At 35.1% G+C, this 24,364-nt stretch overlaps 2 protein-coding genes across 2 annotated transcripts; both read right to left on the bottom strand.

Annotated features, from left to right (window-relative positions):
- Positions 329 to 8,073, bottom strand: LOC18589589 (probable acyl-activating enzyme 18, peroxisomal). Its single transcript, XM_018127535.1, has 14 exons — positions 7,430 to 8,073; positions 6,499 to 6,628; positions 6,123 to 6,382; positions 5,568 to 5,769; positions 4,912 to 4,952; positions 4,274 to 4,402; positions 4,063 to 4,136; positions 3,748 to 3,968; positions 3,210 to 3,304; positions 2,910 to 3,126; positions 2,586 to 2,711; positions 1,672 to 1,770; positions 1,132 to 1,338; positions 329 to 689 (listed from the first exon to the last, which is right to left on the bottom strand). The coding sequence occupies exons 1-14, from the start codon at positions 7,717 to 7,719 to the stop codon at positions 576 to 578; spliced, it is 2,205 nt and encodes a 734-aa protein (XP_017983024.1). The 5' UTR covers positions 7,720 to 8,073; the 3' UTR covers positions 329 to 575.
- On the bottom strand, positions 8,779 to 9,426 carry LOC108663267 (uncharacterized mitochondrial protein AtMg00810-like). The gene is made up of 2 exons (XM_018126864.1): positions 9,012 to 9,426; positions 8,779 to 8,972 (listed from the first exon to the last, which is right to left on the bottom strand). The coding sequence occupies exons 1-2, from the start codon at positions 9,424 to 9,426 to the stop codon at positions 8,779 to 8,781; spliced, it is 609 nt and encodes a 202-aa protein (XP_017982353.1).

Here is a 24,364-nt window from a genome sequence, read left to right as displayed (position 1 = left end):
AAGAGATGTACTCATCAATAATTTTTTCTCTGTAAAGATAAATTGTAATATACTAATGGACATTACTGCAATTAGTGAATAAAATAGATTAATTAATTTAAAAAACTAAAAGTAAAAATTATATTAAAAAATTTAGACTGATTAATAGTTATGAGATAACATAGACTTGAGCCAACCAGTGTAGAGAAAGATTCTGATGACCACATTCATATTCTTTTTATTTGTCTTATTTGAATGGGTAATATTGCTATTTAGTTTACTATCAAAATTAGTTAACAACAAATCTAAAAATCCTAAAAAAAAAAAAAAGCATGCATCCCTACTTAAATGTTTGGCAATAGGCCAGTCAGGCACACCGTATGCATTTCATAATCTATAGCTGTTTTTACTCTGCCATCATAGAACTATTTGCACTGATCATCCAGCATCATCAGAGTGCATTATTTCCAGAACAAATTGAAAGAACCAATGCTTACAAGATTACTTATCCCATACCTTCATTTTATGAAGGATAACTTACATGAATATATACATTTTTGGTCTGGTTCAGTCATAACAACCTAAGTTGCCAGCCACTAAATTCTACTTCTAGTGAACAGCTCCTGCTTAACTTGATCCCTCAAAACTCTTCGTAGTAATTTGTTCGAAGCAGTTCGGGGAAACTCTGGAACTATCTTGACAAAGCTCACCTGTTAGTGTCAAACCCAAAGGAAAACGAGATCCCATCAGCTCATTTGGTAGGGAAGCAATAAGTATCTTCTGCATAACCTATCTATGGAATGAACAGGTTGACTTACAGTTCTCATTAAGGTTAATATTAAATAAGATTAAAAAATGAACTAAAAGCCACTTACTGAGTGAATAGAAGTCAGTCTGTTAAATCTTTAAAATACAATAGCTGATTAACGTTTGCAGCCACTTTGTATGAGTTTCCACTAGACACTAAAGGCATTGACACCAAGACAAAAGTTTTACTATAACTCAAAACTTCACTAGCTGTTGAAATAACTCAGTAATTTTAAATTTTATGACAGAGTTCAAATATAACAATGTGGCAAATCGTTAGGTTGGGTGCCCAGACAGTGTATAAATATGAAAAAAGATACTTATTACACATCCCAGATGTCTAACCTTAAACAAAGGATTGAGGTTGCTCTGAATAGCTCTTGAGAATATCATCTTCAACTTCTCCGGCTGACGACTAACTCCTTTCTTTAGCACTGCAAATATTATCAACTGTTCTGGACCACCATCTGGTGGCGCTACACTGACGGCAGCAGTCTCCAAGATGCTGTGATCAGCTCGGTCACACACACGCTCAATTTCAACAGAACTTGTCTGCATATTGGGAAAGATTTTAACTTTCATCCAAAGATTGCTTTGAGTTTATAACAATAAAGGATTACAAAAAACCAAATTCACTCGCATTTAAATAACACTAAGATATCTTTCCTGAGCATATTTGACAAAAAAGAAAAAAATTCAATAGTCAAAGAATTGCTTCTTGCAATTTGATTTTAGCAAGCAGACTCCAAATATGCTTACAAATTCATAGGTTTTGCATCAGGCCTATACATTAAATGATCTTCAATTGGCTTCATTATTAGCGCATTAAAAGAGGAAGAGAGAGAGAGTAAGAAGGGGTGGGGGAGGGGGAGGAGAATGCTGTACCTTTATGCCACCAAGATTCATGGTGTCATCAGCCCTGCCCTGCACAATGAAATAGCTACCAACAGTTTGTTTGAGGACATCCCCATGTCTCCTCAGGCGCTGCCAGTGCATACATCAAGATCATAAGAATGTACTAGAAACCACTTCCAAGAATCAGTTTAACAAAATTACGTAGAAATTATTGTTTGCTACTACTCTAACTGCTATTAACTACAGCAAGCATAGAGGTTAATCTAAGATAGAGATTCAAGATTAAAAAAAAGTTTTTGTCTGAAGCCATATGTTGTGGTTTAGACTATTGATGTGCACAGCTTGGTTGCTTCATGGTCTTTGAGACAGTAGACTAGCCCCTGCAAGAGAAAGAAGTTTAGGGCCTCTGCTATTGGGTAAGCAACATGTTGATTGAAGTAGCATTTCCAGTTTTTGAGGACACTAGCTAAAAATCAGTTGATACTTTTCTTGGTTTCCTCTTTTCTCAGATTTGTTAAGATGTCTGATCAGCTGAAACAGTCAGAACATCAATGCCTAGCAGATAATTATAATGATCTTAAATACAAATATGGACCATATATTTGCTGGCATTTGGAGCCTAAATGCACCCTGCAATTGACCAGCTTGAAGCTGGTCAGAACAATAAGTCCATTTGAAAAGTCTGCACAACTTGTAATTTAAAAAGAAAAATAGCCACAAAGGGGTATGCAACACATAGCATCACAAATAAGTATAAATATAGATCTCCACCGTAATTAGTCTAAGAAAGACACAGTACGCCTGGTTTGCTACAGATTCTTACACAATTCAGGTACTTCATGATCTTTCGCAGTTTCTAGGGGCTTTGTGTACTTTTTCGCTTTCTTGAAATTGAATTCTTTACGGGAAAATATATATTCTAAGAAAGATGCATTTGGCCTTACTATTCCATTATGCATTGGCATTCCCTTGAAATAGACTTTCTCATGATCAGCATTAAGCAATCTATCAGTTGCTCCCAAGTAGAGAGGGAGTAAACCCACTTCACCAACACAAACTTCATCATCCGGCTGTCACAAAGGTCAGAGGAATCAAAATATAGTAATACACACAACATAGATCAGTTTGAATGACTCCTTTGTATTCCATGCTGTGACCATGACATATATTATCCATCTAGCACTCCAAACAAATTCGGTAGGGGCATGATCTAAGCAATGGTCAAAGAAACTAAACTGCAGTCAAAACCAGCCAGAAAATGCTCTTACATAAGAATGTCCATGTTCATCTAGGATGACAAAGCCTGCTGTCATTGCAGCAGTGCTAAAGGCTCCAAAAGCTTGTGGCTGCAGCAGACTCCCTTGGATATAGGCTGATGAAAGCTCTGTGCCTCCACAACATTCAAGAACAGGCTTGTAGTAAGATTTTGAAGAAAGCCATAGGTCGTCATCAACATTGGAGGCTTCTCCAGTGGTAGCAAAGCATCTAAAGATATTTATTTGTCAGTCCTTTTTGTTGATGGTTCAAGTCATATAACAAAATTTATACTTGAAATTCAAAAGAATTACTTTATCTTTGTCCAGTCTAAGCCTTCCAAACAGTTTGTACTTTTCCAAGATTTTACCAAGCTTGGAACTGTGCCCAAAACAGTGACTCCAGCATCCTGAACAATATAACAGTAGGAAAATAAGGTGGGATAAGATGTTAAACACTGGTATACAGTATTTTGCAATACTTGTAGGCAAGAAGCCCAACTCTTTTACTAGAAAAATCAAAGGAAAATATAATAAGGACCCATGTATCCTGTCTCATCTAAGGATATGATACACCCAAGATACTTGGCTTCAGCTCTCCAGAAGGTTTAATCTCCTTCAGTTTATAACAATTCACCAGATTGCTCTTGATATTTGCAATGCCTTGTTACCTTATTTATGTCATTTTTAAAATTTCTTCAATGGTATTAACCAAGCTATAACCTTGATGATTGGCATATTAAATATTAGTATTGTTTTTAAAACATCCCTTTTGAACTCTGATTTGGCAGGATGAGAACAGGTGATGGCCATTTACCAAAGAAAAATAAGCATTGAAATTTGAGAGTACCACCTGAACAAATTTTCCAAAACCATGTCCCAAAGGAGATCCATGATACAGAGCTAGTGTTGCACCATTTAAAAAGCATGTGAAGAGTAAAACTGGCCCCATCACCCATCCTAGATTTGTGGGCCAGCAGTAAACATCTCCAACTTTAATATCATTATGAGCCCACCCATCAGCAGAACATCGAATTGGGGAAAGTTGTGTCCATGGAATGGCTTTTGGTTCTCCTGGTCAATGCCAAAAAGTTGAACTAGAAAGTCAATTAAGGGCATTTCAATCTACAGCTTTAAGTGTGCATAACAGCAAAACAACTCTCTTTACCTGTGGTTCCAGATGAAAAAAGAATATTGATCACAGAGTCTGTTGATTGATAAATTGGAGTGTAATGATTAGGTCTGCCACAAAGACACAATGTCATCACATAATAACAGTAAATTAATCTAAACTAGTGTTAAATAAAGAAAAGAGAGGAAGTAAAAATGTTAACCCCCTTTTGAGTTAACTTCTCTCACTTTGTGATTGTAGAGATTACCTTGGATGTTGGTTGACACTGGAAAGGAATTCATTCCATGATAGATCCTGCTCTCTTAATTGAATGCCTACGTTATTCCCACTCACAGGGAGCACGATAGCTTTATACGGATTAGCTTCTACAACTCGACTGCAAACGAATGACAAATACTCGTAACAGCACCAGTAATGTTCTCATAAACATATTACACCTCAAATTTGTCTTGTAGATCATTTTAGTCCTTCAAAAAATCATGTTACAGGAAAACTGGAATTCAGAATAGATCACTGAAGGGAAAGTAGCTTTTTAGCTGACATATTGGAGAGAGCACCCCAGGAGACTTGAAGAATTCAATGAAGTTTTGATTGGGAGAAAGCATACCAAAAAGAAACTTCAATTCCCTATCAGTTAATATGACTAGGTATTAGAGGGCTCCTTCCCCCATAGCCATTTCACACAAAACAAAGTTTCTCTCTTTAAAAAAAGATCCCATAGAGAGAGAATTAGAAAGATGTATTAGTTTATTTTAAATGGCTTTTGAATCCCAAAGTTCGATTTTGGCTAGTTTAGGAAGCACAAACCCAGAGATTTTCCACCAACCAAAACTTTAAAGAAGAAAATTGTAGCGTCTAGCATGTACATGAACAAAGTAAGATTACCTGTATAGAGAAAACTTTCGACCTCCTCTCAGAATAAAATCCTGAATACAAAGAGTGAAGATTTGTATCATTTCCAATACAAAGCAGAAAACAAAAATAGCTTTAAAATTGAAAATTCAATTAGCAAAGCCAGTGGACCAAGTTTATATGAATGCCGAATTGCTTAAGCTTTGATTTCATCCACTATAATACGAGACCAAGAAAGTGAAATCCCAAAAAAAAAAGGATTTGACAAAATTAAAGTTAAAGCAAGCGGGATGCTAATCACCATATAGAACTATGAATTTGACTTATTGTTTATCTGTCATCTAAAAAAACTAAAAACAGGAAACAAAAAAAAAAGGGAAGTGAAAAACAATTTGGCCTCTAAAGATGAGGAAAACACTTCTAAACAAAGTTCAAGGGATAAGATGTATGAAGAAGATTAAATAATGCCACAGAGAAACAGAACCACTCAGACCCCATTGCAAATAATTGAGCATCTCAAGTCATTTGGAAAAAACACACAGAAATTAGCATCAAATACCACATTAGATGAACTTGTCATAATGCACAAAACACTGGAAATGTGAAAAATGTGGGACACTTTAGTTCATACTTTTTTCCAATTTCATATCTTTAATGAATTAGATAACCTAAGGAAATAAAAAATTTACCTGAGTGAAGATGGCCTTTGCATTAGAGACACGCAAACGTGTCGCAATTTCTGTGGCTGCAAAACTGTCAGCAATGGATACAACAACAAATCCACCTAATATAATTGCCAGATATATAACAACAGCACTGACTGTCATTGGCATGTCAATGGCAATCGCATCACCCTTTGAAAAGGTGGCATCCAGTGCGTTTGCAACCAACCTGTCAATCATTTTTAAACGTATGAACAAAAGGTTAAAGCGAGATACTACTTAAACAAGAAAGGAACAGAATGAAGATAGTAGAAGAGGAACAAACATCAGATCACTTAATAAGATGAAATAATATGACAATGACAATATAGGGATTTGATGTAAACATTGCTCCTAGACAAGCAGTCCTATGCCTTAAATAAAATTAAAGAAAAAATTGATGACTATCAAAAATGATTTTTTTTTAAAAAAATGAAAAAACAGAAAAAAGAACTATGCCACCCCAAACACAGAAATTTAAAGCAGGCCAAAAGAACAAGATACAGTTTGACTGCCAACTGTGATAGAAATGTAAGCACATACATTACTTGTTCTCGAAGTTCTTTTAACGTCATGTGATTCACATCCAAATTATCACAGCCTTCTTCTCTCCATACAATAGCACCACTGTCATCCTGTTTTTTAGGATGACTAGAGGGCAATAAACAACATTCAGCTATATTCACAACTGCACCAGGAAGCCATGTTCCACTGGGTTTCGATTTGTTACTCTTATCTAAAATGCTTCTTGGGGATTCACGAAATACAACTGAAAGTTCTTTTAGAACGATAGACCAATAAACCTGAAATTATTCAAAGTTTCAGTTAGAAGGGAAAAAAATATCTACGACTTTATATTACATTCAGAAAGAGATTAACATATAGCTCACAAGGTACAAGGACAAAAATTTACGTTTACCTCAGGATGCTGGACAGAGAATTTCTGAAAGAGGCTAAAACTTGCAATAGGGTCCTTGTATGAAGTCCCTAAAAGCTTTGGACCATGAACCTCCATTAAATGTCCCAGATTTGTAGATTTAGACTGAGATCTGGGAATAGGAAAAAATAAAAACCATTTGGCTAACTTAGCAAAAAGATATGCTAAGTTCAAGTCATTGATTTGACTGAATATGCCCACTATTCTGTCCTCTTTTACTGCTAATGTACAACAATCAAATATATCAGGAATACGTTACATTAGCCTAAAATCTAGAAGCAGAGATTTTCTAGCCATTCACATATATTTTTACTTCAGAACTAAAATATCTTGATTTTTAAAGTAAAATGGACTGATACAGGCATCAAGCAGCAACGAAGTGTTTTTGTGAATCATAAGATAGCAGAACTTACTGCACATTATGTAGGAAATTAAAAAATTTCCATGCATCAAACCAGACAATGAAGTTGGATTTTATCATATGACGAACTACTTAATTTAAACTGTAATTTTGTTTATTTGCATTTTTGAGTGTCTACTCTCAATTTCACTCACGTTACTTCTAATGTTTCATCATTTCCCTTTTTTTGCCATTTTAATTTTAGAAGTGAAATTTGTTTCATTTGTACTTAACTCTTCAAAAATTATAAAAAAAAATTAAGAAAATAATTCAATAGCAACTCCTCTGTAATTAGAATATATTGCCAGGAGGTATACTCAGTTCATTACATAGATAGAGGCATAATATCTTATTTAGCAGTTTAATACTTTAATTAGCATACAAGTTCACAAACATACTATCTTTTGCTCTGCTTCTGCAAGGCTTAGCTTCAAGGAATACCCTTAGGAGTAGAATTTAAAGCAACAATTTATGTTGTCGAACTGAAGGGAAAGAGTAAAGAGGAGAGATTACAGAGAAGGGAACCAGTAAAGAGGAGGGCCATTGGTGGAGGCATCCCAGTTGGCATAGACAGAGTAGTAGAGCAACTGATGCAGCTGATGCGGGTGCCATGGCTTCAACACTCGCCTACGCACCACCTCTCTCCAAACCTCCCTTGGGTCTGGGTCGGAGCTGTTGCTTTGTGCAATGCCTATGGCTTCTGTTATGACTTGATAAATCTCCCTGGCTCCCTCTATGCTTAACCTTAACCCACCAGCGTTGCATAAATCTTCTAACCCCACTTCAGCTATGCTCTTTCCCATCTCTTTCTGGTATGACTTTCTCTCCACAAATGTCTGTGTAGCGGTAATAACTTATTTAAGCGATGGAAGCTGTTAGGTACGCAATGACATGAAAGTTTGGGAAGGGACGTTGAGCCACGTGATAAACTTTGCAGTAGGATTGCAAAGAAGATAATGCCCTCCAATGATTAGAATAGAGAAAAGCATTCATATCTTGGACTGAAGCTGAACACAAATGCAACCATGAATATTGTATTAGCAATAGCAGATGACGTGTTGGATCAATTCAAAGAAACAAACAAGTAGACCCTCATGGTCATCCTTCTCTTCCCACTTTTTCTTCTTGACAATGGCGTAGGCCACAGCTGAGCTTGGTTTTTCTCAAAAGCTCTCTCAGCAACCCCACCCCTTAGGCTTTTCACTCCACTTATTTACCAAAACATCATATCATTTTGTTTACTGTATGAATTGTGTATTAATAATGAGGTCCTACTTATCCAAAATTTACACCAATTAATATGATATAAGGTATAAAATTTACATTCTCAATCAATCAAATAAATATGTTGATAGCACCAAATATTTGACCTATTGGTTAATCCACCGTCGCTGCTTAATATAAGAAAAGGTATTTCTATATTATAAGTATAAATCTTTACAATGTTATACATATCTATATATACAGATTTGTGATAATCAGAAAATTATGGTGAAGATTTGAGAAGCAGATTTCATGAAGGCAAATTAGAAAATTATGGTGAAGATTTGGGAAGCAGATTTCATGGAAGCAAATCCTTGTTTGGCAGATTTCATGCTTAAAGGCATTGATTGTGTGGTTTGCATTGATGCTGGAAAATCTGGTCAGTTAATGTTTTGCTGTTACTTCTTGTCTTTCCTTTTGTTGTCCTGTATATGCCCCCGCAAGATGGTGGAGCCATTAGTGACACCAATCTTGGACCTTAAGTTGAAAACCTTTGCTTAGCGAGAGGCTTGGTGAGTCCATCTGCAAGTTGATCATTTGTTGGAATGTAAGAGACCTTAAGTTGTCCATTTTGAACATGTTGGCGTACAAAGTGGTAGTCAAGAGCTAGATGCTTCATTCTTTAGTGAAACACAGGATTGGAATAAGTACATAGCTCCAATGTTGTCACAGTGCAAGATTGGTGTGGAGGAAGAAGAGACATGCAGTTCATTGAGAAGATTCTTGATCCAGATTAGTTCTGCAGTGGTGTTGGCAATAGCTCTATATTCAGCTTCTGTGGAAGATCTTGCCACTGATCTTTGCTTGGATGATTTTCAAGATACAGGATTACTTCCAAGATATATTATGTAGACAGTAGTGGAGGTTCGATCATCAAGATTTCTAGCCCAATCAAAGTCATTGAAGGCATAAATTTTTAGAGATGATTGTTTGTTTAAGTGCAGCCCATGATGAATGGTGCCTTTCAAATATCTTAGAATTCTTTTGAGACTTGACCAGTGAGTAAGAGTTAGGGAATGCATGAATTGAGATAATTTGTTGATGGCATAAGTGATGTCAAGTCTGGTTAGTGAGAGGTATTGAAGAGAACCAATGAGCTTTCTGTAATCTGATGCCTCAACTAAACTAGTTCCATCTTTGAGTTGCAGCTTGACATTGGTGGCCATTGGTGTGGCAACTTCTTTGGCATTGTCCATTTTAAATTTTTGTTGTAGTTCTCTGATATATTTGTGTTGACATAGGAACATGCTTGTAGGTGTTATGGTTACCTCCACTCCCAAAAAGAAATTTAAAGGTCTAAGATCTTTCAAAGAGAATCTTTTAGAGAGCTGCTACAAAAAGTTTTTCAATGTTGTGTCATCATTGCCAATAACCAATAAGTCATCAACATATACCAAAAAATAAATAATGGCAGAATTTTTGGTATAAATAAATAATGAAGCATCCGAAATTGAGTTTTGGAACCCATAACCAGTAAGGAAACTGCTCAATTCTTGATACCAAGCACAAAGAGCCTATTTAAGACCATAAATTGCCTTGTGAAGCTTGCAAACATGAAAGGGCTTGTCTTTGTCAAGAAATCCAGTAGGTTGTGCCATGTAAACTTCTTCAGATAAAGTGCCTTGAAGAAAGGCATTGTTGACATCAAGTTGTTGATGTGAGACCTTGACCTTTATAGACTCGTAAAGGGAAGTATACGCGATATCCCTGATTAGGGGTAATTTCGTCATTTCATTAGTGAGCCCATAAAAGTAAGATTTTAAATAATATTAAGGCCTAAGTAGGCCTAAGGCATAAATGAATGATGAAAATATGGGTAAAATGACAAGGAAACAAAAATTTTGATAATTTTCACAATAGGGGCAAAATGATCATTTTTCACCTCGGGTGAGAATTTTAAGTTTTCATGAACCTGAGCATGTCTAGACCATTATGGACCTTATCCCAGTGTCAAAAAAGCAAAAAGATTGCACAAAAGATTGAAGAAGAATAAGTTAATTTGTGGAGGGGCATTTTCGTAATTTAAGTGGAGTGGATAAGTTTGGCTATAAAATATCTTCTCCTTCCAGCAGCTTCTTGAACTTCCAGCAGCTTGTCTTCTTTTTCTTCTTCCATCTCATGTTAATTCCAACCTCTATGGAAGCTTGATATGGAGATTGCATAATTTTCTTTCTCTAGCTTTAATTTCCATACTTTTGTGCCCTTTTGACTAGAACCCTTGTATTCTTTCACTCTTTCACTTCAAAACCCTTGATAAATCTTATTTCCATACTTTCTCTCACTAGTTGGGAGTTTTAGAGAGAGAAAGAGAGAATTACACCATTTGTTTGGAAGCTATTAGAAGAGAATTCAACTATAAAGAAACCCTAGGGTGAGTGATGAACTAAGCTTGATTTTTAGTTGTGAATAATGGCTAGTAATTGAGATTATAAGCTATTTTATTGTTGAGTATATTCATTCATTTTATAGTGATTAGGATAATGAACATAGATAGCCATTTAAAGTGACAATTGAAAGCCAGTTGAGAGATAGCTTTTAGGGTTTATAGTATGTGAAGTAACATAATGGTGATGTTAATGTGATGGTAGGTTTCAAGGAAGCCCCATCATCCCATTTGGACAATTAGGGGAATTGGAGTCATCTAAAGGCTCAATAATATACCGGTGAGTGGATTGCCTAACAAAATTGTTTTGAGAATATGACCGTTTTGTACAAAGTATTTGAATGATTCTATACAACTTTTGTTAAAACAAGTGCCTTGGGAACAAGCCTTTGATAAATCAATTTTATGTTATGACATGTGGTTGTCATGGATCTCTATGCTGCAACATTATGTTGATATACATATATGTTTGAATATAGTGTTGTGTAATTATATTAACTCGGCTATGTGCGAGTAGGGAGTGCGTATAAGCCGAGGATGACCCGATTATGTGCGAGTAAGGAGTGTGCATAACCCGGTGATGACCCAGCCATGTGCAAGTAGGGAGTGCGCAAGAGCTGGTGATGATGATGATGTGATGGTGTGCATGATGATGATGGGTATACATATACATATATACATATGTAAATATGTGTGTTATAGGAAATTAATGAGTAAGGGAATATGGTTATAATGCATGTGAAACTTGACATGTTAAACTTTGGAAAATTGTTATGCATTTCATGTTGGTTTGGACATTTCAGTAGGGTGGTTTTTCTATGGGAAGAAGGGCAAATTTTTCATTGATGCCCTGTTTCTCGTTGCAGCAAGAATCATTTTCGTTGTAGCGAGAAACTCTCGGGTTTGGAGGGGTAGACTGGCTGAAAACTTGTTGCAGTGAGAATGAATTTTCGCTGCAGTGAGAATGACACTGTAGCTTATTGCTGCAGCGAAATTCATTCTCGTTGTAGCGAGAAACTTTCTGTTTCTGGGTCACAATTTCGCTGCAGCAAGATTGAATCTCTCTGCAGCGAAAAACTTTCTGTTTTGGTCTCCTATCTTGTCCAATTACTGCCCTATTTTTCATTTCTTTGCTACCATATCTGAGCATGGATTTCCAACATTAAGGACTAAATGAGTTAAGTTTAAAATGAGGAGGTTTAGTGAAAAACCCTCAGCCAGTTGAGAAACCCTCGTTCGGCTAATAACTTAATCCCAATGTCGCTGCAGCGAGAATGTCTTTTCGCTGCAGCGAAGATTCATTGTCGTATTTGACTTGCTTGCGTATCATTGAAGCTTTCATTCTTCAAATGGTTCATTATGTATGGGTTCATAATTGTCAAATGATTAATCATTTAAGGGCTAAATGTGGGGTTTTTAATATGAATGGAACGAAATTGCATTGTTTTGAAACAAGTGCATCATGATTTTAAATTCTCTCTTGTTGTTGCTTGTTCCCTTTCTTGTTCACTCACTTGGTTTATACTCACCATTTTCAACTTCTTGTTTTCAGATCACGAGACAATCGGTAACTAGGACGAGGTGTCCTTGTAGACTTGTATCCATCTTTTGGTAGGTGTCTCCGCATTCACTAGCTGTACATTCGTTCGAGTCCCTCCGCTAGAAGTCAAGTATTCTTTTGTTGTGTATAGACAAACCTAATGTAAATTATTAAGATACATGTTGTAAATAATGTACATACACTTGTTTGGTATGCCAATATGAGGTGGCAATGTTTAATATTATTTTGATTTTAAGTTATGAAATATAACTTAGCAGTTTATGATGGAATGATGAACATGTCAAATTAATAGGCTTACTTGGGCTTAATGGACTACGTTTATTGGGCTCTTACGCCAGTCATGGCCTGAAATTTAGGTCGTGATAGTTGAATAGGCCACCCATAAGATAAGGCAATGCTCAAAACAATCTTGATGGTTGTAGGCTTAATGACAGGACTTAATGTGTCTGTATAGTCAATGCCTTCACGCTGATGGAACCCTTTTGCCAATAATCTCGCTTTATACCTGTCTATTGAGCCATCTGGCTTTCTTTTGATCTTGAACACCTATTTGCAACCTATAACATTTTGCTTAGAAGATGGAGGAACTAATACCCAAGTTTGATTTTTAACTAGTGCATTGAACTCTTCTATCATTGCTTGTCTCTATTTTGGGTCTTGCATAGCTTGGTGAACACAAGTGGGTTCAATAGGACAAGGAAGTGGATGTTTGGTTGTAATGAACACTCTTTTGGGTTTAAAGATATTGTTTTGGGATTTTGTGGTCATGGTATGAGTTCTTGTGGGTTGAGATTGAGGTAAGTTCAATGGTAAGTTAATAGTTGGTATTGAAGGTGAGTGAGAATCATTACCTGATGAAGAATTCAAAGTAGTAGGAGAGAGGTGATCAATCTGAGTAGGTGTCTGTTGAGTAGATGAGCTGGTCATATTAGCAACATTTTGGGCCGAAGAGTTGTAAAATTCAGAAGGTTGCTAAGCTGCAATTGAATATGGAGAAAGCCATTGTTGAACAGAGGTAGTTTGTGTCTTGGCTGAGGTGAATGGAAATATGTGTTCTTGAAACATGACATGCCTAGACACAAAAATCCTTTGACTTTCATGATCAAAGCATTTGTAAGCACTTTGGTTGATAGAATATCTTAAAAAGACACAAGGTTTGGACTTTGGTTGAAGTTTGTGTTTGTTGTAAGGCTTGAGCCATGGATAGCAAAGACAACCAAAGACCTTGAGTTTGGAGTAGTTTGGTGGAGTTTCGAAAATAATTTCAAAAGGTGATTTAAGATTAAGAAGTGGGGTGGGAAGTTTGTTGATTGGGTAAACAGCAACTTGAAAGGCATGTGACCAGAATTTTAAAGGCATAGAGGCATGATGAAGTAAGGTTAGACCTGTCTCAACTATATGTTTGTGTCTTCTTTCTGCAGCTCCATTGAGTTCTAGTGTGTATGGGGGGGTTGTCAGATGAGAAATACCATGCGTTCCAAGATATTTGGACATCTTCTGATATTTTCCTCCATTGTCAGAGTATATGCAAGTGATGGATGTGTTAAATGCTTTCTTAACCAATGCTTTGAATATGGGAAGCAAAAGGTAGACATCAGAATTGTGTTTCATAAGGAAAAACCATATATACTTGGTGAAATGATCAATATATATAACATAGTATCTAAAGCCTTCAACGAAAGAGATTTGAGCAGGCCCCCATACATCAGTGTAGAGTAATTGCAAATGTTTAGTGCTTGACAAAGTTGACTGACCAAATGGCAGTTTATGACTTTTATTGCAAGCACAAGAATTACAACTAAATGCTTTGTTGGAAGCAATGGATTGTAAACCAAAAAATTTTAGCATAAAGGTAAGGATTTCAGATGATGGATGACCAAGTCTTCTATGCCAAACATCAAAGGAAGTTTTGACACTAAGAAATGTTGTTGTAATCATTGAAAGATGTGACATGCATCTTGGAAGCTCATACAGACCATTCCTATTCAGACTTCTCACCAGTGGTGCCCCCATGCTTGAATCCTTCACCAGAAAATGAAAAGGGAAAAATTCAACAAATACATTATTAGTTTTACAAAATTTGGATATTGATATGAGGTTTCTATTCATGACCGGTACATGTAATACATTTGTTAATTTGAGAGGTTTATTAGTGGTAGAGATAATAGAAGAGCCAATGTGATTAATTGACAAACTTGTACCACCACCAACAGCTATCTTTTCTGGACCACCATATTCAGTGTAGAGTGATAGATTATTCAAGTTTGCTGTCACATGGTGAGATGCCCTTGAGTCTACCACCCAATTCTTATTATCATGAAATTGAGAGGCTGTTGCAATGTTGGCAACTGGTTCCTTGATGCTTGATTTGTTGAGCCTACAAATCTTTGCAGTGTGACCTGGTTTCTCACAAAGCTGACACATTGGTTTAGAAGTATTATGTGCATAACTTCCAGTGAATTTCTTTCTTAAATAATGAGAGTTATTACGATTGGCAAGATATGAAGTTATTCATAGAATTACCTCCTTTAGATGTATAGTTACCTCTGGTTTTTTTGGTGACATAGTTTGCCGTGACAAGATAGAAATCATCTTGTTTCAATGTTGTCTCAAAGTCTGTGAGTTTGTCATGAAATTCTTCAAATGATATGGTAGACTCCCTTGCTCTAATAGTTGTTGATAATTCCTGAATTCATATGCTAAGCCATTCAATATGAAGATCACTAGATCTTCCTCGCCTACTGGGGTTTAAGCCATTGCAAGCTCATCTGCAGTGTTTTTCATGAGTTGCAAATATTCTGTAACAGATCTACCTTCTTGTGTTGACAACATCAACTTCTTTTTTAAAGACGTAACTCTTGTGAGAGTTTTACTGGCAAACATCTTTCATAACTTCTCTCATGCTTCTTGAGAAGTTTTTGCTGTTGCAATGAGTGGTAATATTGTTTCAGAAACTGATGCCACAATGGCATGCAAAATAAACTAGTCTTACCTAAACCAGAAAGTGCATTCTAGATTTATGGTGTGTGAGCCATCAATATTCATGGCTAGAGGACAAGCCTTTTGTCCTGTAATGAAGTCAATTAAATCATACCCTGTCAGTAAGGACTTGAATTGTATTTGCTAGGAAGCAAAATTGGTTGAGGTCAATTTGAGAGGTATTTGTGCTGCTACATTGATAGAAATAGGAGTGGTGGTGTTATTTGAGGAAGGGTTGGTAGCTACCATGAGAGAGCTTTGAAAAGGATCGAAAGGCTAATGATGCAATTTGCTCTGATACCATATAAGAAAAGGTATTTGTATATTATAAGCATAAATCTTTACAATGTTATACATATCTATATATACAGATTTGTGATAATCAGAAAATTATGGTGAAGATTTGAGAAGAAAATTTCATAGAGGCAAATCAAAAAATAATGGTGAAGATTTGAGAAGCAGATTTCATGAAGGCAAATCAAAAAATTATGGTAAAGATTTGGGAAGCAGATTTCTTAGAGGCAAATCCTTGTTTGGCAGATTTCATGCTTGAAGGCATTGATTATGTGATTTGCATTGATGCCAAAAAATTTGGTAAGTTAATGTTTTGCTGTTACTTCTTATCTTTCCTTTTGTTGTCCTATATACTTAAAAAGTAAAGATCGAATTACCTCTCTCAAATCCAAAAAAAATAAATATATTGATACTAATTATTAAATTAAGACTTTTTCTAAAAAAAACCACACTAATTAAAGAAAATTGAGTTGCTATATTTTAGTTACAAAATTAATTGTACTTGTAACTTATTTTTTTTTCTTCTTTTATTTGATACCACCGATCAAGCTTTTTATTATCTAAAAGTGGTGTAATTACTGATTTATTTGTAAAGAGAAAATTATTAGTATGACGTTAATTTTTTGTTCAATCTTTGATATAGAGAATATGAATTACCATGTGTGAAATTAATTTATTTTTCAAAGCTTTTTGGATGTGAGGCACTTGCTCATGAAGTACCTTTATTTTTATTCTATAATTTTCTTGTAGTAAACTCTTGGATTTTACCTTAAATAATAATTGTTGTTATTGAATTAAAAATTAAAATTTCATATTTTGAAACAATTAAAAGTAGTGGATAATTCAAAAAGTGTGAAGTCAATCGCTTGTAAATGGGTTTACAAATGAAAATTATGACTCAATGGAAAGGTAAAGATCTATAAAAGTAAGGTTACTAACCAAAAAAGTATACTCGAAATGTTGGAATTGATTATGAGAAAACCTTTTTTCTTATAATCCAGTTAAAAGTTCATAAGAAAACTATTACCAATTGTAGCACACTATGATTATGAGATTTGATAAATTAATCATAAAACCATTTTCTTGAATGCATATCTTCAAGAAGTAATTTACGTGGTTCACCTCGAAGGTTTTATACCCAAAGGTCAAGTAACAAAAATGTGCAAACTGATAAAATAAATTTATGGTCCAAAGCAAACATCTCAAAGTTGGAACATCTATTTTGATGAGAGAATCAAATTTTTTGGTTTCTCACAAAATTTACATGAACCATGTGATATTGTTATTGTATGCCCTAGAAGTTAACCGGATAGGTAGTAAGAAGACATTATAATCGTTTTGTGCATATAGCATAATAAAAGTCTTTTTTATTTATTAAGTTCATGCACTTTTATATTGATATTAACTTATAAGATAAGGTCCATGGAATGAAAATGCCTTGCAAAAAGAATTATAAAAAGTTATAATTATGGATCCTTATTGCATCAAAGCATTATTCCTAAATAGTTCTTAATCAATGCTTTATCAAGACTAGACATTCATAGAAGTTGAGAGTTAGCCCAAGTCATATTTCTAACTTATGAAATAAGCAATTTGTAATAGCCCGTACCTCATATAAAAGTCAATAAGACCTTATCGACAATACGAAGGGTCAATTGACGCTAATTTGAGTGCCAAAGAGCGGTGACGGGTGAAAAAAAATATTTTAGAATAAAATATTTTGTACTCTAGAAAATAATATTAAAATAATAACATTTTATCGAGGATGAATTAGCGAGTTAAAAGGAGATTTGGAAGTGAACTAGGACAAAGTGAGACACTTTGGGACCCGAGGAGGCAAGTGGAGAATTTTTAAAAAATAATATTTTATTAATAAAATAATATTAAAATATTAAATATTTTATCTATTATTGAAATTAGTCATGAAGGAGGACTATACGGCTAAGCTAAGTTGGGGGAGAAGAAGTAAGAAAGAATTTCGAAGAAAAACAATGTTAGAGGGACCCACGTGCTTTTATTAAATAAAGTAAGAAAGGGTTGGTAAATGTATATTTAAATATTATGGTGACACCTTGGTGAAGTATGAATTTGATATTTTAGTGTAAAGGAAAAAAAATATAAGGAAATTGGAATTAAAGGAATGATGGGAGGACCTAATTGAAAAGAATAAGAAGTTGAGGGGTGGAATTGCAAATAATGTAAAGTAAAAGGGTGAAGTTGTAATTATGAACAAGTTGAAGGACCAAACTGTAATTTATGAAATGTTTGAAGGACCAAATTGTAAAAGATGAAAAGTTTGGAGGGTCAAATGGTAAAAAAGGAAAATTTTGAGAACTTAAGTGAAATTTCACTATTTTAAGTTAAATGGAATTTAACTAACCAAGGAAAATTAGATTATGTGGGAGGATGGAATATGCATGTAACAAATACTATTACATGCAAAGATATGCATGCAAGGATGTACTTGTAGTGGAGAACATGTGGGACCCCCACCATATGACAAACAAAAAGGCGTAAGACAAAATAAATAAGATAACACATGCATATGGATTTTTAAGTTAAAAGAATGCTTGGAAGATTTATTCATGATGGACACATGGGGACAAATTGGACTAAAGGAAAGAAAATGTAATGCATGTGATTTTATTGGCTAAAAAGGGAGGCCAAATGAGAAATAATGTGGAAGGACGCATGAAAAGCCATTGGACAAAAGTAAGGTGGTGTAAGTAGAAACATGTTAAACTAATGGAAAAATGGGAAAATGGGAGAATGGAAGTGTAAATTGAATGGCCGACCATGCATGAAGGTGAATGGGATGGATAATGTAAAAAGATTTCCAACCAATGACCAAAGGGATAGAATTGTTGCATAAAGATTCATAGGTTGGCAAGGTGGCCAAATAGCATGAAAAAATAAAAGAATGCATGAATTGTAATTGGCTAAGTGGGTGGCCAAATAGAATAAAAAGTTGAAAGTGTGCATGCAATTTGATTGGTTGAGTGGGTGGCCATATAAATACCAAATTCCAAAGAGTAAAAGAGAACAAAAGATTGGCCTTGAGAAGCTTGAGAGAACTGGCCATTGAGAGAGGAAAAGAAAGAAGAAATTGCTCTTGAGAGCTCCACCCGAGAGGAAGAAAAGAGAAAGAAAAAGAGAAAATAGAGGAAGGCTCGAGTTTGTGAGATCCAAGGGAAACCGTGGGTTCTTTACTTCTTCTTTGTTAAGTCTTGATGTCACTTACCATTCAAAGTGTATATTTGAAGCTTGAAGGAGATTAATGTTTCGATTTGACTATTCAAGAGAGAGGAAGGTAAGAGTTATGATTTTGCTTGCTTGCACATTTTGAAAACCGATTGTAACCATAAGAAACATTTTGTCATAGCAAGATCTTCAAAGAATCAAAGGACCAGATGCATGCATGTTGATTGTACACAGGTATATGGTGATTTGAGACAAAAAAAAATAATGGGTGAGTGTTTTTGACCTTGAGTTTCATGAATGGAAAGAAAGATAGAACATTTGTTGATGATTTGTGTTTGGGGCAACAATGGTGAACAATATTATGAGGAGATATTGAATTGCATGTAGAGTTTAAAGTGATTTGAAAAGTAGGCATGCAATGTGGGTATGTTATGGCACATTAGGTTCGGTTAGTTGAAAACTAGTGGTTGCATGTTAGATTATTTATAAGAATAAAGATGAACAATGTGGATGTTGATTAAGGATTCTTGGTTAAGATGCTGCCAATATACAATTGTGTATGTGCATGAAATTGGAAATAATGTGTGAGGTCGGTTATGGTGAGAAATAAATTATTTGAAATGTGAAGAGTTCTTGAAAATGAAAGGAACTAAGAATGTGGTACATAGGGTAGCAAATGTGAGTTGAATTGAATGATAAACACTAAGTATATTAAGCTTGATTTATTGCTAGGAAGCGTGCAAGTGGAAAGGGATTACCGTGGTAATTAACTGGAGGAGGAAACGAGTGACCGACAAGCTAATTTAATTTGAAATGTAACCGAATAAGTGGTGAAGTAACATCTCGCTATCTTAAGGTGAGTAGGGGGTGTCAATTTTAAAAGATTCAATGCTATATCAAAGTATATGTATAGTATTATTCAATGACTTTGTGGAAAGCATGAGTTGCTAGAAAATTATAAGTGATTTGAATACATGGTTTGGAATGATTTATACACTGCTTTTGTGGAAAGCATGAGCTGGTAGAAACAATAAGCATTTGTAAATGCAAATTGGGTTTGAAGGTGTTTTGTGTATACTATATATATATATATATATATATGATATATGTAAAGTGTTTTAGAAATTGAGAAACAAGCCCCTTTGCAATGTTTTGCATCAAAATTGTGCCTTGTATCTTTGTGTGACGTGCATAGTTAATTGCACTTGATAAATGGCTTAAATGCAAATTCTTATGAGCCGGTTTTAGTTCAAACTTTATGCAAATGTTTACACCATGCATTTTAATGTGAAAAATAATTTTGAAGGTTGCCAAACCTTGTTTTCAAATTATTTAAAGAAAAACTCTTGAAAACCTTGATTTGATTTTGAAAACGATTTTGACAAATCAAGAGCATCGAGAATAGGTCGAATGTCACATCGGGATAGTGTGACCCTTGTGCACAAGTGAGCTCTAGCTAAAGAACCTTTTAGGTCATCGACGGGCTGTTAAACGTGGCTAGGCCATGGTTTATGGTTATACGTGGCAAGGCTAGGGGTTGTTATACGTGGCTAGGCCACGAGTTGATATACGTGGTTGCGACCATATGATTTTGTTGGCTCCATTAGTTTTTGATGATAATAAAACATTTCCATTTATTTGTGTCTAATTCCTTTACTTGAGTGTGCAGGAAATTAATATATGAAATTAATTTCTTAAATCTTCAAAGAGTATTTTTGAAAGAAAAAGAGGGATAAAATCAACAAGATGTAACTGAATAACAAGGAGGAAGCTTATTGGTGAAACAAAAAAGAACATTGGTTGACCAAATTTCAAATTGGAGAAATGGCGGGCTGAAGAGTTTAAAAAACAAAACCAATTTAGTCAACCAAGTCAGTCGACTAAGTGCCCTCTGCCAGAATCTGCAAACCAGAAACAGAATCAACTTAGTCAACCAAGTTAGTCGACTAAGAGCTCTTTGTCTGCAATTTGAACCAAAGCACTACAAGACAGATTAACGGCTAGAACTTATCCTCAACTGTTTCCAACAGATATAAACTGCCAAACTGCCATCGGAGTTGTATCTCCAAGTATAAAAGGGTCTTCCAACAATGAGAAATAAGTTTTTAGAAGCCTTGAATGAGATTTGAGCTTTAGAAAGAAGAAAAACCAAAAAAGCTTCACTACACTTGTTTTCACTTAAACGCCTACTCTTTGTCATTATATTTAGCACTCAATCTTGTACCAATCAGATCAACTTGTGATCATAGGTACTTTTTTTTACTTATCTTCTTGTATACTTAGAGTGAGGGAGTCACTCTAAGGGGTTGTTCAAGCTTGGGAAAGCTTGAATGTTATAGGTTGTGGTTGAGCCTTGGAAAACCACTTTGGGTTTTAGTTAAGCCCGTGAAAAACTAGTGTAAAGGTTTTGGCTGAGCCTGAGAAAAGCCATTGTAAAAGCTTGGTGAAAGCTTGTGAATTTCACCGAATTCTTAGTGAATCGTTGAAAAAATCCTTGGTTCGATAATCAAGGTAGTGGATGTAGGTCTTGGACCGAACCACTCTAAATTGTTGTGCACCTTATACTCTATTTTTACTTTTTTAAGTTCTGGAAATTAGTTCCACATCTTGTTAAGAGCCATATTGTGTTATTCACCCCCCCCCCCTCTAGCACATATTAACGGGATCAACAATTGGTATCAGAGCAAGTTCCCTATTTTTAAGGCTTAAAATCCTTTGGGATGATCCAAATGGCTCAACAAAAAATCATAGTTGCTGAGAGACAATCAACAAATAGACCACCTCTGTTTGATGGCTCTAATTACCCTTATTGGAGCACTAGAATGTCAATTTATATTAAGGCTATAGATTATGAAATGTGGGATGTCATAACTGATGGACCCTTTATGCCCTCGACCGTGAATGTAGTTACAAATGAGTTGATGCCCAAGCCAAGGTCTGAATGGACTGAGGCTGAAATTGAGAAAGTTCAAATAAACTTTAAGGCCATCAACACATTACATTGTGCCTTGACCCCCACTGAATTTAACAAAGTCTCAAGCTGTACAAAAGCTAAACAAGTGTGGAAAAAACTTAGAATAATCCATGAAGGGACTTCTCAAGTAAAGGAGTCCAAAATTGCTCTCTTAAAACATAGTTATGAAATGTTCAAAATGGAGTGTGGTGAAGACATCCCCAGCATGTTTGATAGGTTTACAAACATTACAAACAAATTAAGTCAGCTAGGCAAGCCTATCCCTGAACATGAATTAGTTAAGATACTGCTTAGATGCCTACCAAAATCCTGGAAACCAAAAGTGACTGCTATTAGAGAGGCTAAAGATCTAAACAACATCACTCTCGATGAGATATGTGGTTCTCTTCTCACTCATGAGCTAGAGCTTAGGGAAGAAGAAGATCGAAGGGAAGCAAAGGAAAAGAAAAACAGCATTGCACTTAAAGCCAGCATTCTTGAAAAAGAGCTAGAAGAGCTTTCTTGTGATGATGATGAAGATTTATCTCTAGTTGCAAGAAAATTCAGAAAACTAATGAGCAAAAGAAATCGAAGGCTAACTAGAAGAGGTTTCAGGAAAGACCAAGGTGCTTCATGGAAAATAAGTAACAAAAATGACTCCAACAAAAATGAGGAGATGATCTGCTACGAATGCAAGAAACCTGGTCACTTCAAGTCCGAGTGTCTATTACTGAAAGATGAAACCCCCAAGAAAAATAAGAGATCCAAGAAAGCAATGGTGGCTGCTACATGGTCGAATAGTGACACATCAAGCTCTGAACTGATGATGAAAATATGAGGAAAGAGTAAACATCTGTTTAATGGCATAAGAGGATGAATCAGAGGTATCCTCATCCCCCTGCATTAATTCTTATGATGATTTACAGGATGAATATGAATTCCTTTATGATGAATTTGAAAAACTTTTTTCAAAATTCAAATCATTAAAGAAAAAGGCTGCATTACTTGAAAATGATTTGGAACAGATCAAACAAGAGTTCACCTCTGTTTTTTAGCAAAGAAATATTTTGCAAGTTGAGTTAGAACACTCAAAAACAGACTTTGAGTTTTTAAAACAAGAGCTAGAAAACAAGTCTAAAGCCTTGCAAATAGCTCTTGATGAAAACACAGCTCTTAAATGTTTGAAAAATGAATCTTCAAAAAGATATGCATACCACAATAAATATTCAGCTAAAGCATTACCTAGATGTTATAATTGTGGTAAACATGGTCATTTGTCATATGATTGTTTTAAGAAAAGAAAAGTGCAGAAAGTTAAGAAAATTTAGGTTCCTAAGGGATCCTTTGCTGCAACTAACACTCAAAGACCCATCAAAGTATGGGTACCTATAAAGAAAAACTGAAATTCTATTTTGTAGGTTGAGTTGGACTTAAAAGAGACATGTTCAAGAGCTCAACTCAAGAAGAAACAGCCTTGGTACTTGAATAGTGGTTGTTCACGACATATGACAGGACATGAAATGTTGTTTGCTCAGTTGAATAAGAGAAATGGAGGAACTATATTCTTTGGAGATGATTCAAAAGGCAAAATCCATGGTATAGGTACGGTTGGTAAGAGTTCCCAAACTCAAATTAGTCATGTGCTGCTAGTTAAAGGCTTAAATCATAATCTACTAAGTATTAGTCAATTATGTGATAAAGGATTTAAAATAAGTTTTGATTCAACTAAGTGTGAAGTAATTGATATGAGTACAAATAAAATCTCATTTATAGGAAAAAGGTTGAAAAACATGTATGTAATTTTTCTTGAAGACCTTGATGTGAATAGTGAAGTATATCTTGTTGCAAATGCTGAGAATGATAGCTGGTTATGGCATAGGAGATCAAGACATGTGAGCATGCATACTATATCTAAATTAATAAAGAAAAATCTTGTTGCTGGACGGTCGAAATTGAAATTTGAAAAAGATAGGATATGTGATGCTTGCCAACTAGGAAAACAAGTTAGAACATCCTTTAAGACTAAGAAAATAGTGTCAACATCGAGACCTCTTGAATTGTTGCACATTGATCTATTTGGTCCAATAAGCACAACTAGCTTAGGAGGTAAATCTTATGGCTTTGTAATAGTTGATGACTATTCTAGATATACTTGGGTATACTTCTTTGCTCATAAGAATGATGCTCTACAAGCATTCTTAAGTTATTGTAAGAAAGTAGAAAATGAAAAAGGACTAGCCATAGTTAGCATAAAAAGTGACCATGGAAGAGAATTTGAGAATGATGAGTTTGAAAATTTTGCAATGAAAAGGGGTTGGATCACAATTTTTTTGCACCTAGAACACCCTAGCAAAATGGAGTTGTAGAGAGGAAAAACAGAACATTAAAAGAAATGGCTAGGACCATGTTATGTGAGAACAACCTACCTAAATATCTTTGGGCTTAGGCAGTAAATACAACAGCTTATATTCTTAATAGAGTCTCAATAAGACCCTTGATTTCAAAGACTCCATATGAACTTTACAAAGGTAGGAAACCAAATATTTCTCACCTTAGGAGTTTTGGCTGTAAATTCTTTGTATTGAACAATGGAAAACAGTCCCTAGGAAAGTTTGATGCAAAGAGTGATGAAGCAATGTTTTTAGGATATGCATTAAAATCAAAGGCCTACAGAGTTTTTTAAAAAAGGACCCTAACCGTTGAAGAATCAGTCCATATAGTTTTTGATGAGTCAAATGCTTCACAAAAAGAAGTTCATGATGACGATGATGATATTAAAATCCTAGAAAAACAAATGGAGGAAATGAGCTTAAA

This window comes from Theobroma cacao, chromosome 9, assembly GCF_000208745.1.
Source record: "Theobroma cacao cultivar B97-61/B2 chromosome 9, Criollo_cocoa_genome_V2, whole genome shotgun sequence".
Lineage (NCBI taxonomy): Eukaryota > Viridiplantae > Streptophyta > Magnoliopsida > Malvales > Malvaceae > Theobroma > Theobroma cacao.
Note: the sequence above shows the minus strand (reverse complement) of the source record. Positions and strands in the feature narration are given on the sequence as shown.